At 36.6% G+C, this 14,014-nt stretch overlaps 1 protein-coding gene across 2 annotated transcripts in view; it reads right to left on the bottom strand.

The window, feature by feature from the left end:
- Positions 1-14,014, bottom strand: part of LOC128686259 (thiamine pyrophosphokinase 1) — a 60,572-nt gene that overhangs the window by 32,936 nt on the left and 13,622 nt on the right. Inside the window, exons 2-3 of one of the 2 annotated variants that reach the window (XM_070085795.1) lie at positions 6,775-6,924; positions 1,896-2,158 (exon numbers count right to left, since the gene is read on the bottom strand). In XM_070085795.1, the coding sequence (XP_069941896.1) occupies positions 1,896-2,158; positions 6,775-6,916 (405 nt within the window). In that variant the 5' untranslated portion in view covers positions 6,917-6,924. Of the gene's footprint in view, positions 1-1,895; positions 2,159-6,774; positions 6,928-14,014 lie in introns of both variants that reach the window. The other variant, XM_070085793.1, reaches the window with a different exon arrangement.

The raw sequence follows: 14,014 nt of genomic DNA, 5'->3' as shown, positions 1-14,014 counted from the left end.
AACCGGTTTCCCTGAATCCCTTCACTAAATATTACCCTGCTCACACTCCAACAGATCGTCAGGTCCCAAGTATCATGCGTCTCCATTCACTCCTATCTAACACGCTCATGCACGCTTGCTGGAAGTTCAAGCCCCTCGCCCACAAAACCTCCTTTACCCCCTCTTTCCAACCCTTTCAAGGACGATCCCTACCCCTCCTTCCTTTCCCTATAGATTTATATGCTTTCCATGTCATTCTACTTTGATCCATTCTCTCTAAATGACCAAACCACCTCAACAACCCCTCTTCTGCCCTCTGACTAATGCTTTTATTAACTCCACACCTTCTCCTAATTTCCACACTCCGAATTTTCTGCATAATATTTACACCACACATTGCCCTTAGACAGGACATCTCCACTGCCTCCAACCGTCTCCTCGCTGCTGCATTTACCACCCAAGCTTCACATCCATATAAGAGTGTTGGTACTACTATACTTTCATACATTCCCTTCTTTGCCTCCATAGATAACGTTCTTTGTCTCCACATATACCTCAACGCACCACTCACCTTTTTTCCCTCATCAATTCTATGATTAACCTCATCCTTCATAAATCCATCCGCTGATACATCAACTCCCAAATATCTGAAAACATTCACTTCTTCCATACTCCTCCTCCCCAATTTGATATCCAATTTTTCTTTATCTAAATCATTTGATACCCTCATCACCTTACTCTTTTCTATGTTCATTTTCAACTTTCTACCTTTACACACACTCCCAAATTCGTCCACTAATCTCTGCAATTTTTCTTTAGAATCACCTATAAGCACAGTATCATCAGCAAAAAAGTAACTGTGTCACTTCCCATTTTGTATTTCATTCCCCATAATTTAATCTCACCCCTCTCCCGAACACCCTAGCATTTACTTCTTTTACAACCCCATCTATAAATATATTAAACAACCATGGTGACATTACACATCCCTGTCTAAGACCTACTTTTTCCGGGAAGTAGTCTCCCTCTCTTCTACACACCCTAATCTGAGCCTCACTATCCTCATAAAAACTCTTTACAGTGTTTAGTAACTTACCACCTATTCCATATAGTTGCAACATCTGCCACATTGCTTCCCTATCCATTATCATATGCCTTTTCTAAATCCATAAATGCAATAAAAACTTCCCTACCTTTATCTAAATACTGTTCACATAAATGTTCAATGTAAATACCTGATCTACACATCCCCTACCCACTCTAAAACCTCCTTGCTCATCCGCAATCCTACATTCTGTCTTACCTCTAGTTCTTTCAATAATAACCCTTCCATACACTTTTCCTGGTATACTCAGTAAACCAATTCCTCTATAATTTTTACAATCTCTTTTGTCCCCCTTCCCTTTATATAAAGGGACTATACATGCTCTCTGCCAATCCTTAGGTACCCTCCCCTCTTTCATACATTTATTAAACAAAAATACCAACCACTCCAACACTATATCCTCCCTGCTTCTAACATTTCTGTCATGATCCCGTCAGTTCCAGCTGCTTTACCCCTTTCATTCTACGTAATGCCTCACGCACTTCCCCCGCACTTACATCCTGCTCTTCTTCACTGGCTAGTGCATGAAATTACCACCTCCATTTGTTCGTCGACATTTAAAAGTTCCTCAAAGTATTCTCGCCATCTACCCAATACCTCCATCTCCCCATCTAATAACTCTCCTACTCTGTTTTTAACTGACAAATAACTGACAGATAACTATGGTATCATTTTTTTACATTCATGTTCATTTCATTTAACTTCAGTCAAAAGAAATAGGTACACATCTGAATTTATACTGCTTATCTGTTCACTAAGCTACAGAAGGTAAAACAGGGAACAACAACAATCCTCCAGAGGTTATTCTTACCGCCAAGCTTCTCTCTTCAGTAAATCTGCCCAAGACTCGAATGGCCTTTGTAAAATCTGTTTCCTCCTGACTGGGTGTTGGAACAACATTAACACCAAGAGTACTGTATAATTTCAAAAGTTCAGATTTGGCAGAGTCAAAATCACCAGTAATAATCTCTGGTAAAGGACATGTGCAGCATGATGACTCAAATGATGTATTCTGGCACCTCATAAGCTTGTGGTAGGCATTAATGGCCCCGTCAACACACACGCGCACAGAGGCTGAAACAAAAAAAAGCAATACCATTTAACTGCATTAGAGATACAGAGTAAGGTATCCTTGGTCATATACCCAGGTACAGTACAGCATTCTTGACAGTACAAGGTTCTTAGGAAATCTTAAAAAAAAAAAAAAAAGCTCTATCATTTCCCCTCCCTACTCTCTTCTCTCCTTCACTTGATGTTAGGCACTGCACTACACAACTAAATTTTTAAGAGTTCAAATTTTCACTCGTATTGTACGTACGTATTCAATGACAATCAAAATGAATCTGCCTGCAGAACCTGATTTTGCTCATAAATTTGAGAGAAAAAACCACAACCATAACTGTTCTTGGATATCATCCTATATATTTTGTTGCCTTGGTGCAGAACTTCATTATTTCTGAATTCTCCTTATGAATGCCAACTGACAAACCGATAATTACTTTTAATGCATTTTTATAATACTGAAACTATTTTTTTTAACACACAGGCCATCTCCCACCAAGGTATGACCCAAAAAAGAAACAGTTCATGGACCGGGCCGTGGGGGCGTTGATCCCCGGAATAACCTCCAGGTAACCTCCAGGTAAACACTCACTCTATCACTGTCTTTCCAGAGGCATGCTGATACTACAGTTCAGATGCCCCTCCAAACTGCAAATATCCCTACCCCTCCTTCAGAGTGCAGGCACTGTAATTTGCGCCTCCAGTACTCAAGTCCAGCTAACTGGTTTTCCTAGCTCCCTTCATAAATGTCACCTTGATCACACTCCAACAGCACAAGTCATAAAAACCATTTGCCTCCACTAACACTTTCACACATGCCTGCTGGGTGTAACTGTATCATTTGAGTATTAAAGTAAAGGACTTCATTCCTGGAAATGGGAAGTACAGTGCCGGCACTCTGAAGAAGGGGAGTTAATGTTGCAGTTTTATAACTGTAGTGTATGCATGCCTCTGGGAAGACAGTGATGAAGTGAATGATGATGAGAGCTTTTCTTTTTCAGGCCAAACCTGCACATGAAAATCACTCCATATGAAAGCAAAAGACTCGGCAGGAGATGCAACATTTCCCCGATGAAAAGCAGGGGTGCCACGAGTACAATGAGAGACAACACAATAAGTGTCCGGAGCCCAAGACTGTTCAGTTGCCTCCCAGCATACATAAGGGGGATTACCAATAGACACCTGGCTGTCTTCAAGAAGGCACTGGACAGGCACCTAAAGTCAGTACCTGACCAACCGGGCTGTGGTTCGTATGTCAGCTTGCGTGCAGCCAGCAGTAACAGCCTGGTTGATCCGACCCTGATCCGCCATGAGGCCTGGTCTCAGACTGAGCCACGGAGGAAATGACCCCTGAAACCCTCTCTAGGTAAACTCCAGGTAAACCCTGCCTTGGTGGGAAATGACTGATGCATTAATAATAATAATAATAATAATAATAATAATAATAATAATAATAATAATAATACTGATTACTGTATAGGATTTTTTCTTTTCCATAAGGTGTGAGATTCAAATAAAGTTTTTTCTTAAGAGTTATTTACATTATCAATAGCCACTTCTTATAACACAGTCGAGCCTAAAATAATGTACGTACATTAACCCTTTCAGGGTCCGTCCCGTAGATCTACGGCTTTACGTTCAGGGTCCAAACCGTAGATCTACGCCATGAGCTCAGCTCACTCTGATAAACTGTGAGTAGTACATTTGGGCCTAGATATGAGAGAATACATCTATGTGGTATGTGTGCACCACATAAAACAGATCCTGCAGCACTCTGTGTATAATGAGAGAAAAAAACTTAAATCATGATTTTTCGATTAAAACAGCAACTTTGCAGTGTTTTTTCGTATGTTTTTTATAGTTGTATTTGCGATTTCTTGGTCTCATTTGATAGAATGGAAGACATATTACAGAAATAGAGATGATTTTGATTGGTTTTAGCACTGGAAATGGCTTGAAACTTAGCTCAAAGTAGCGGAAATGTTAAATTTTTGCCGATATTCAAGAGTAAACAAACGACCTCACACGTCTAATACACGTCAGCTGGTGGGTCTAATATACATTCACAAATATGGTGATGATATTTATACAATTATTACAGTATTGCATAACAGTAAATCTTCTATTTTTTGGTGTGAATAAAAATTCATTATGTGAATAAAAAATCAAAATGGAATATATTTGTAAAGCCTCAAAACATAACTAATGAACAGAGGAAATGTTAGTTTAGTGCCAGGAATGCCTACATTGTTTATTCTGGACCCTATTTTGAAATTGGAATATTTTGAACTTTGTGTTAAATTGGCCAAATTAACAATTTCCGATCACTTTATTTTGTAGTTGGAACAGTTGACTTGGCAATTTCTTGTGCTCAATCGATAGAATAGAAGTAATACTAGTGAAATAGCTAAGAATTTGGTTGATTGGAATAATGTAATTGGCCTAAAATGGGAGTCAAAGTCGGCAAAATCGCCGATTCGTAAATATCGCTGACACTTCAAAATTCGCAAGAGCATAATTTCGCCAATTTTCCACCAAATTTCGTACTTTTTGTTTTATTACCTTCACAAAAAGATTCTCTACGATTTCATAAGAAAAAATAACAAATTTTTTTTTTTTTAAATTCTTGGACACTGGTGCGTGACTCCAGATTTGGGCCTTGGACCCTGAAAGGGTTAAGTCGATTCATTCTTCTCAATGAGTGGTTTTCATTTTGATAACAGTGCTATACACATTTTTGATAACAATCCAAATGATCTACCAAACTGCAACATCAACCCCCATCTGTCAAAGTGAAGACACTTTACTTCCTCAACACAACAAATATTGCATTGATCACAATCTAACAGCACATCAAATCCCAAAAACTTTTTCATCAACTTGCTTTGGTTTAACATGCTCAAGTTCTTATTTCACAAATTCCCCTTTTCACCCACCTTCCAACTCGTGCAATACTTGGATATCTTTATTGTGGAAACTTATCACCAACCAGTGACTTTATCAATCCAATACAGAGAAAAACAATTGAAGATATGCCTCGCTCATCTACGTGTGTCAGTTTTCTAAACCATTCACATAAAGCTTCCATGAGATGCCCCCTACACCTTCTCTCCAGCCCAGATCTATACACTATCTTGGTCAATCGATCTTGTTCCATCCTTTAGAAATGACCAAATCATCTCAACAACCTCTCTTATGCTTTAAATTCATACCACCACACCCACTTTTAATTTTGTCCCCTCTTTATTTTCTGCATAATATTCATGTCAAAAATTAATCTTACTCACGACATCTCCACTGCTTCCAGCCTAATTTTTGATGCATTATTCAAAGACTATGTCTCAGACCCATGCAAAATACAATGTCTTACATTCATACAAAAGACAATGCCTCACACTAAACAAAAGATAATGCTACACAACCATATTAAGACAATATCTCACACCACAGCATACACAACACAATGCCTTACACTTACACAAAAGTGTTGGCACCATTATACTTTTCTTAAACATTACCCATTTTGCATCCATTAACGAACTCAACCAGCTGCTCAACTACTACTTACTCTTAGTGTCACTGAAAAACTATATTTCATAGATGACGGTTTCATCACAGATCTATGATACTGCAGGGAAGACATCTCGGGTACTTGAAGTTGAAGATGCAGGATTTTCAGATGTAGGCCTACAGCTATGACACATTCATCTTGGCTGTCTTCTTCAACATTTCATACAAGTGAAGTTGTTTCAGTTGCTTCAATCTTTCCCCAGTGTAATTTTCCATACATCAAATAAAAATTAATTAGCTCTTGTTCCATCACAAAGGAACATTCTATCTGTGATTAATTCACATGACAGCTCAATTAACTGGCATAGCCAGGATTAAATGTTAGCAATATACACTAAGAATAAAACAAAATCAATGGATCACCATCAACAACTGTAGTGTAACCAATATAAATGTGTGTGAACTACACACAATGCCATCTGAGGCTGCCCTAGTAATTTTGTCTGGACTAAATGAAGTGCTGGACCATCTGCTGCTGGAAAATCAGTGTTATACCTGTATTTATGTCAAGAGGAGTGCTGAACCCATAGGAGTCATGCAGAGCCTTGGGGAATAAGAGTCAATCAGATTCAATCCAAATTCTTTGGATCAAGCCATTCACCAGCATCAAGTACCTCCCTTGAAGGAGCTTTTTCTATACTGTGACTTTATGGGGTGTGCCAATTCTCTGGAGCCTACCTTGTGCTCTAAGTGTGATTTTGCTCTAAGCCTTCATGATTGGAAATTGGCAGGAAAGTTTTTTCAGTGTTTAATTTGATGTAGGTTTATGAACACCTCCAATGCTCTATTTTAAATTTTTAAATTTCGTCTTGCAACAAAAGGAGTACACACTCCATGACATCACACTGGCAGATGTGTAGTCATAACATGAAAAAATAAAAAGTAGTAAAATTGTAGAGGCTTTAGTATCCACAGCTAAACCTCTAGACATATAAATAATCCACTGATTTTCTGTCCAACAATTTAGTATATTTTTCCAACAAAATCTCTTCAAGAACTTATAAAGAAAGCACAATACAAAAAACATACCACTTTATATTAAACAAAAATAAACTTACCATGCTGCCAAAGAAAGCTGACATAATGCACGTTTGTCTTGTTCACTGCTTCGTTCAGCAGAACAATTCCATATTGTAATCCTGGAGAAGGGTGGTAATACTCTTTGGGCTTCCAACATAATTTTCCATCACCATTTTCCATTATTATATCTGCTGAATTGGAACATTATGAAAATTACAATACTGAACATCATGAAATGTGCTGTATTTGCTGAAAATAAAACTTTTAATAAACTTTTATAGTAGTCAAGTTGGAAAAGCTGCACAATCAAAACTATTTCTAGAAACCAATTCATACTAAAGAATGAGCGATAGTGAATCTGTTGTCTTCTTTGGGTGACCCAGCCTTATTCAGAAACAGCTGGTGTTCAAAAAATAATTATGCTGTTTTTTATAAAGTTAGGCAGATGCAAAAGTTGCAAAAGTTTATTCACTCTAATTTTAAAAATTCTGCCATAAACACTTTCCTTTGTGAGAATAGAGACCTTAAAGATAAAACACAGAAAATTAAACTCAAAGCTGAGTAGCAAAGAGCAAGTCATTATCCATCATTATTCACACCAGAAATTTCCAAAAAAAGTAAAATACATTACATTACCACAGTAAAATACAGACCATGTGATTGCTTATTACTTTGAAAGTTCCACCATGAGCACGTTATTCTCAGAAAATATTCCTCCCAATACTGTACATAGCAGTTATATACTGTACTTAAAACATTTGTGTTCTCTTAGCTCTTGAGAAAAGGCCCCGTCAGTAACTGGGGTGGTAATTTCCAGAACCTAAAGGCACAATAGATTAAATGTAATGTGTATTTTCTTGACATATTAACAACACTGTTATAGTCCTGAGAGTATCAATTTCCAAGTTCATGACCACAGTCAGATATACAGCCTCTCCTCACTTAGTGACGTACTCGTTTACCAACGACTCGGAACGGAACGGAACTCTGTCGTTAAGTGAGGAGAGGCTGCATATTGTTATTAAAAAAAAATGCTAATACTGTACTGTACTTTCATTTTATAGCAAAATACATATAGATATGAATTTCAGGTAACTCTCCACAGCACTTTTGTTAATATTTTGCTTTCAACAATACTGACTATATAACAGTCACCCTATGGGGGAAGTGTCCCCTAACCTTGGATGTTCCGAGGCACAAGCTGACTGTGCATGTTGGGTAATCTGGGTAATCTTTCAATGTTGCTGAGAGGAAGAGGAGGCTGAAGGTAGTGAAGGGGTTACCTCCCCCATTACCCAGTCCAATACCAGACCATCTGATTGATGGCCTGATCAGTCTTTTTGTTGATGCTAGCTGTATGCAGTACAAGGTAGGTAGGACAGCTCGGCTGATCAGATTCAATTTTCTTGCTGAAGTAGTTAGTTTATTGTGTGCTCCATATCTATTCTGTGGGTGGTAGAGCATGAACAAATGGATTCACAAAAGGCCTGGGAAGTAGATGCCAAAAGGGTTAACTGGCATGTATCTGGGTTTATATCTACAACTAACTTGTCTGTTGCAAGCATATTTAGGATACTTGCTTAATATTTCTGGTATCTTATTTTCATAATAAGATATATCTTGACACATCAGGAACTGCACAAAATGTTATTTCTACTAAACCAAAAAACTAGTCAATGCACTATTACACTCAGTGTATTAAAATAATTGTTGCCAAAATAAATAAGTAAATAAAAAAAATGTATGTATGTTTAAATGAGATACAAAACATAGATATCATAAAATAAATAAGTCATGTGTGACTTTCTTGGCTTATACTGGATTGAATCATTCCTTTGTACAACACTGTACATGGGCACACCACTAAACTTCTGCTGTCTATTCACCTTGCAGTAAGCAACTACCTAGAAGTTAGTCTCCTGTTCTCATTAGGAATGTAAGGAAGGATCTAGGAATAGCATTGAATATAGGCACACTACTTGCTTGGGATAGCTAAGTGACAGACTCCCTTATTCTTGAAGAGTTTAAACTTACTCAGTATACATTATATTCACTTATACTACTGTGGATAATATATATTATATATATATATATATATATATATATATATATATATATATATATATATATATATATATATATATATATATATATATTATATATATATATATATATATTATATATATATATATATTATATATATATATATATATATATATATATATTATATATATATATATATATATATATATATATATATATATATATATATATATATATATATATATATATATATATATATATATATATATATATATATATATATATATATATATATATGCAATAAGATCACAGTAAACAGGTGATTTCAAAATATGCAAAACAACCACTCTGAAAGAATAGAGAAATTCCAAGCGCTTTCGTGACTACTCACATTATCAAGGAACTATGATTGATATGCCTTCTCTTCTTAAGACTTTTAATATTAAAGTTGTATTCAAAAATCTTGATACAGTAAAAAAACTTTTGATTAAGAATTCCCCCCAAAATGCTGATGGATGTGTCTATAAGATTCCTTGTAAAATTTGCGATAAAGTTTATTACGGTCAAACTGGTAAAAATCTCGAACTAAGATTAAAACAACATAAATATAGCATTAGAACTGGACAAGATTCCAATGCTCTATTTATTCATGTAAGAGATTTTAACCATCCAATTGATTTTCAAAAAGTTGAGAAAGTAGTATCAAGCAAGTCCATGGTCGACAGGAATATAATTGAATCTTGTTTCATAAAAAGCAGTTTTGACAATAATATGAATATTTCCTTTGGTTTATATAAATTAGATCCATTTATAATTAATAGAATTTGGGTAGAATTTAATAATACACTGGACAAATAAATAGCTTGGGGGTGAGTTTTGCAAAGGACCTGTCCAAGTTGGCTCGCCGCGCGTCACGTGTTTAACCGTTGTAGGATCTAATAGTGAGGTGCTGGCCGACCCCTTATATAGCTTCCTTGGATGCTTCACTTTCATAGTTCCTTGATAATGTGAGTAGTCACGAAAGCGCTTGGAATTTCTCTATTCTTTCAGAGTGGTTGTTTTGCATGCATATATATATATATATATATATATATATATATATATATAAATATATATATATATATATATATATATATATATATATATATATATATATATATATATATTATACATACATACATACACACACACACAATGTATATATATATACAGTGGAACCTCAAATATCGAACTTTCTTCGGTCCAGAAGTCTGTACGAGTGTATTTACCGAATGAATTTATTCCCATCAGGAATAATGTAAATTAGATTAGTCCATTTCAGACCCTTAAAAATACACTTATAAAAGCACTTACAAAAATACACTTACATAATTGGTTGTGTTGGGAGCAATTCGATTTTTGAGGTTCCACTGTATATATATATATATATATATATATATATATATATATATATATATATATATATATATATATATATATATATATATATATATATATATATATATAATAATGTAGGTAGTAGGTTGGTAGACAGCAACCACCCAGGGAGGTACTACCGTCCTGCCAAGTGAGTGTAAAACGAAAGCCTGTGATTGTTTTACATGATGGTAGGATTGCTGATGTCTTTTGTCTGTCTCATAAATATGCAAGATTACAGGCATGTCTTGCTACTTCTACTTACACTTAAGTCACACTACACATACATATACACATTTATTTATACACACTCATCTGAGTTTTCTTTGATTTTATCTTAATAGTTCTTGGTCTTATTACTTTTCCTTTTATATCCATGGGGAAGTGGAATAAGAATCTTTCCTCCGTAAGCCATGCGTGTTATAAAAGTCAACTAAAATGCCAGGAACAATGGGCTAGTAACCCCTTTTCCTGTAAAGATTACTAAAAAGAATAAGAAGAAGAAAATTGTCAAAGTGGGAAGTCTGAATGTGCGTGGATGTTGTGCAGATGATAAGAAAGAGATGATTGTGGATGTTATGAATGAGAAGAAGCTGGATGTCCTGGCTTTAAGTGAAACAAAGCTGAAGGGGGTGGGAGAGTTTCAGTGGAGAGGAATAAATGGGATTAGGTCAGGGGTTTCAAATAGAGTTAGAGCTAAAGAAGGAGTAGCAATAATGTTGAAGGATAAGCTATGGCAGGAAAAGAGGGACTATAAATGTATTAATTCAAGGATTATGTGGAGTAAAATAAAGATTGGATGTGAAAAGTGGGTTATAATAAGCGAGTATGCACCTGGAGAAGAGAGAAGTGTAGAGGAGAGAGAGAGAGTCTGGGAAATGTTGAGTGAATGCGTGGGGAGTTTTGAATCAAGTGTGAGAGTAATGGTGGTTGGGGATTTCAATGCTAAATTGGGTAAAAATGTTATGGAGGGAGTAGTAGGTAAATTTGGGGTGCCAGGGGTAAATGTAAATGGGGAGCCTTTAATTGAGCTATGTGTAGAAAGAAATTTGGTAATAAGTAATACATATTTTATGAAAAAGAGGATAAATAAATATACAAGGTATGATGTAGCACGTAATAAAAGTAGTTTATTAGATTATGTATTGGTGGATAAAAGGTTGATGGGTAGGCTCCAGGATGTACATGTTTATAGAGGGGCAACTGATATATCGGATCATTATTTAGTTGTAGCTACAGTTAGAGTAAGAGGTAGATGGGAAAAGAGGAAGGTGGCAACAACAAGTAAGAGGGAGGTGAAAGTGTATAAACTAAGGGAGGAGGAAGTTCGGGTGAGATATAAGCGACTATTGGCAGAAAGGTGGGCTAGTGCAAAGATGAGTAGTGGGGGGGTTGAAGAGGGTTGGAATAGTTTTAAAAATGCAGTATTAGAATGTGGGGCAGAAGTTTGTGGTTATAGGAGGGTGGGGGCAGGAGGAAAGAGGAGTGATTGGTGGAATGATGAAGTAAAGGGTGTGATAAAAGAGAAAAAGGTAGCTTATGAGAGGTTTTTACAAAGCAGAAGTGTTATAAGAAGAGCAGAGTATATGGAGAGTAAAAGAAAGGTAAAGAGAGTGGTGAGAGAGTGCAAAGGAGAGCAGATGATAGAGTGGGAGAGGCACTGTCAAGAAATTTTAATGAAAATAAGAAAAAATTTTGGAGTTAAACAAGTTAAGAAAGCCTAGGGAAAGTATGGATTTGTCAGTTAAAAACAGAGTAGGGGAGTTAGTAGATGGGGAGATGGAGGTATTATGTAGATGGCGAGAATATTTTGAGGAACTTTTAAATGTTAAGGAAGAAACAGAGGTAGTAATTTCATGCACTGGTCAGGGAGGTATACCATCTTTTAGGAGTGAAGAAGAGCAGAATGTAAGTGTAGGGGAGGTACGTGAGGCATTACGTAAAATGAAAGGGGGTAAAGCAGCTGGAACTGATGGGATCATGACAGAAATGTTAAAAGCAGGGGGGGATATAGTGTTGGAGTGGTTGGTACTTTTGTTTAATAAATGTATGAAAGAGGGGAAGGTACCTAGGGATTGGCGGAGAGCATGTATAGTCCCTTTATATGAAGGGAAAGGGGACAAAAGAGACTGTAAAAATTATAGAGGAATAGGTTTACTGAGTATACCAGGAAAAGTGTACGGTAGAGTTATAATTGAAAGAATTAGAGATAAGACAGAATGTAGGATTGCGGATGAGCAAGGAGGTTTCAGAGTGGGTAGGGGATGTGTAGATAAAGTGTTTACATTGAAGCATATATGTGAACAGTATTTAGATAAAGATAGGGAAGTTTTTATTGCATTTATGGATTTAGAAAAAGCATATGATAGAGTGGATAGAGGAGCAATGTGACAGATGTTGCAAGTATATGGAATAGGTGGTAAGTTATTAAATGCTGTAAAGAGTTTTTATGAGGATAGTGAGGCTCAGGTTAGGGTGTGTAGAAGAGAGGGAAAATACTTCCCGGTAAAAGTAGGTCTTAGACAGGGATGTGTAATGTCACCATAGTTGTTTAATATATTTATAGATGGGGTTGTAAAGGAAGTAAATGCTAGGGTGTTCGGGAGAGGGGTGGGATTAAATTTTGGGAAATCAAATTCAAAATGGGAATTGACACAGTTACTTTTTTCTGATGATACTGTGCTTATGGGAGATTCTAAAGAAAAATTGTAAAGGTTAGTGGGTAAGTTTGGGAATGTGTGTAAAGGTAGAAAGTTGAAAGTGAACATAGAAAAGAGTAAGGTGATGAGGGTGTCAAATGATTTAGATAAAGAAAAATTGGATATCAAATTGGGGAGGAGGAGTATGGAAGAAGTGAATGTTTTCAGATACTTGGGAGATGACGTGTCGGTGGATGGATTTATGAAGGATGAGGTTAATCATAGAATTGATGAGGGAAAAAAAGGTGAGTGGTGCGTTGAGGTATATGTGGAGTCAAAAAACGTTATCTATGGAGGCAAAGAAGGGAATGTATGAAAGTATAGTAGTACCAACACTCTTATATGGGTGTGAAGCTTGGGTGGTAAATGCAGCAGCGAGGAGACGGTTGGAGACAGTGGAGATGTCCTGTTGAAGGGCAATGTGTGGTGTAAATATTATGCAGAAAATTCGGAGTGTGGAAATTAGGAAAAGGTGTGGAGTTAATAAAAGTATTAGTCAGAGGGCAGAAGAGGGGCTGTTGAGGTGCTTTGGTCATTTGGAGAGAATGGATCAAAGTAGAATGACATGGAAAGCATATAAATCTATAGGGAAAGGAAGGCGGGGTAGGGGTCGTCCTCGAAAGGGTTGGAGAGAGGGGGTAAAGGAGGTTTTGTAAGCAAGGGGCTTGGACTTCCAGCAAGCGTGCGTGAACGTGTTAGATAGGAGTGAATGGAGACAAATGGTACTTGGGACCTGACGATCTGTTGGAGTGTGAGCAGGGTAATATTTAGTGAAGGGATTCAGGGAAACCTGTTATTTTCATATAGTCGGACTTGAGTCCTGGAAATGGGAAGTACAATGCCTGCACTTTAAAGGAGGGGTTTAGGATATTGGCAGTTTGGAGGGATATGTTGTGTATCTTTATATGTGTATGCTTCTAGACTGTTGTATTCTGAGCACCTCTGCAAAAACAGTGATAATGTGCGAGTGTGGTGAAAGTGTTGAATGATGATGAAAGTATTTTCTTTTTGGGGATTTTCTTTCTTTTTTGGGTCACCCTGCCTCGGTGGGAGACGGCCGACATGTTGAAAAAAAAAAAATATATATATATATATATATATATATATACAGTGGACCCCC

This window comes from Cherax quadricarinatus, chromosome 17 (assembly GCF_038502225.1).
Source record: "Cherax quadricarinatus isolate ZL_2023a chromosome 17, ASM3850222v1, whole genome shotgun sequence".
In the NCBI taxonomy this organism is placed as follows: Eukaryota; Metazoa; Arthropoda; class Malacostraca; order Decapoda; family Parastacidae; genus Cherax; species Cherax quadricarinatus.
Note: the sequence above shows the minus strand (reverse complement) of the source record. Positions and strands in the feature narration are given on the sequence as shown.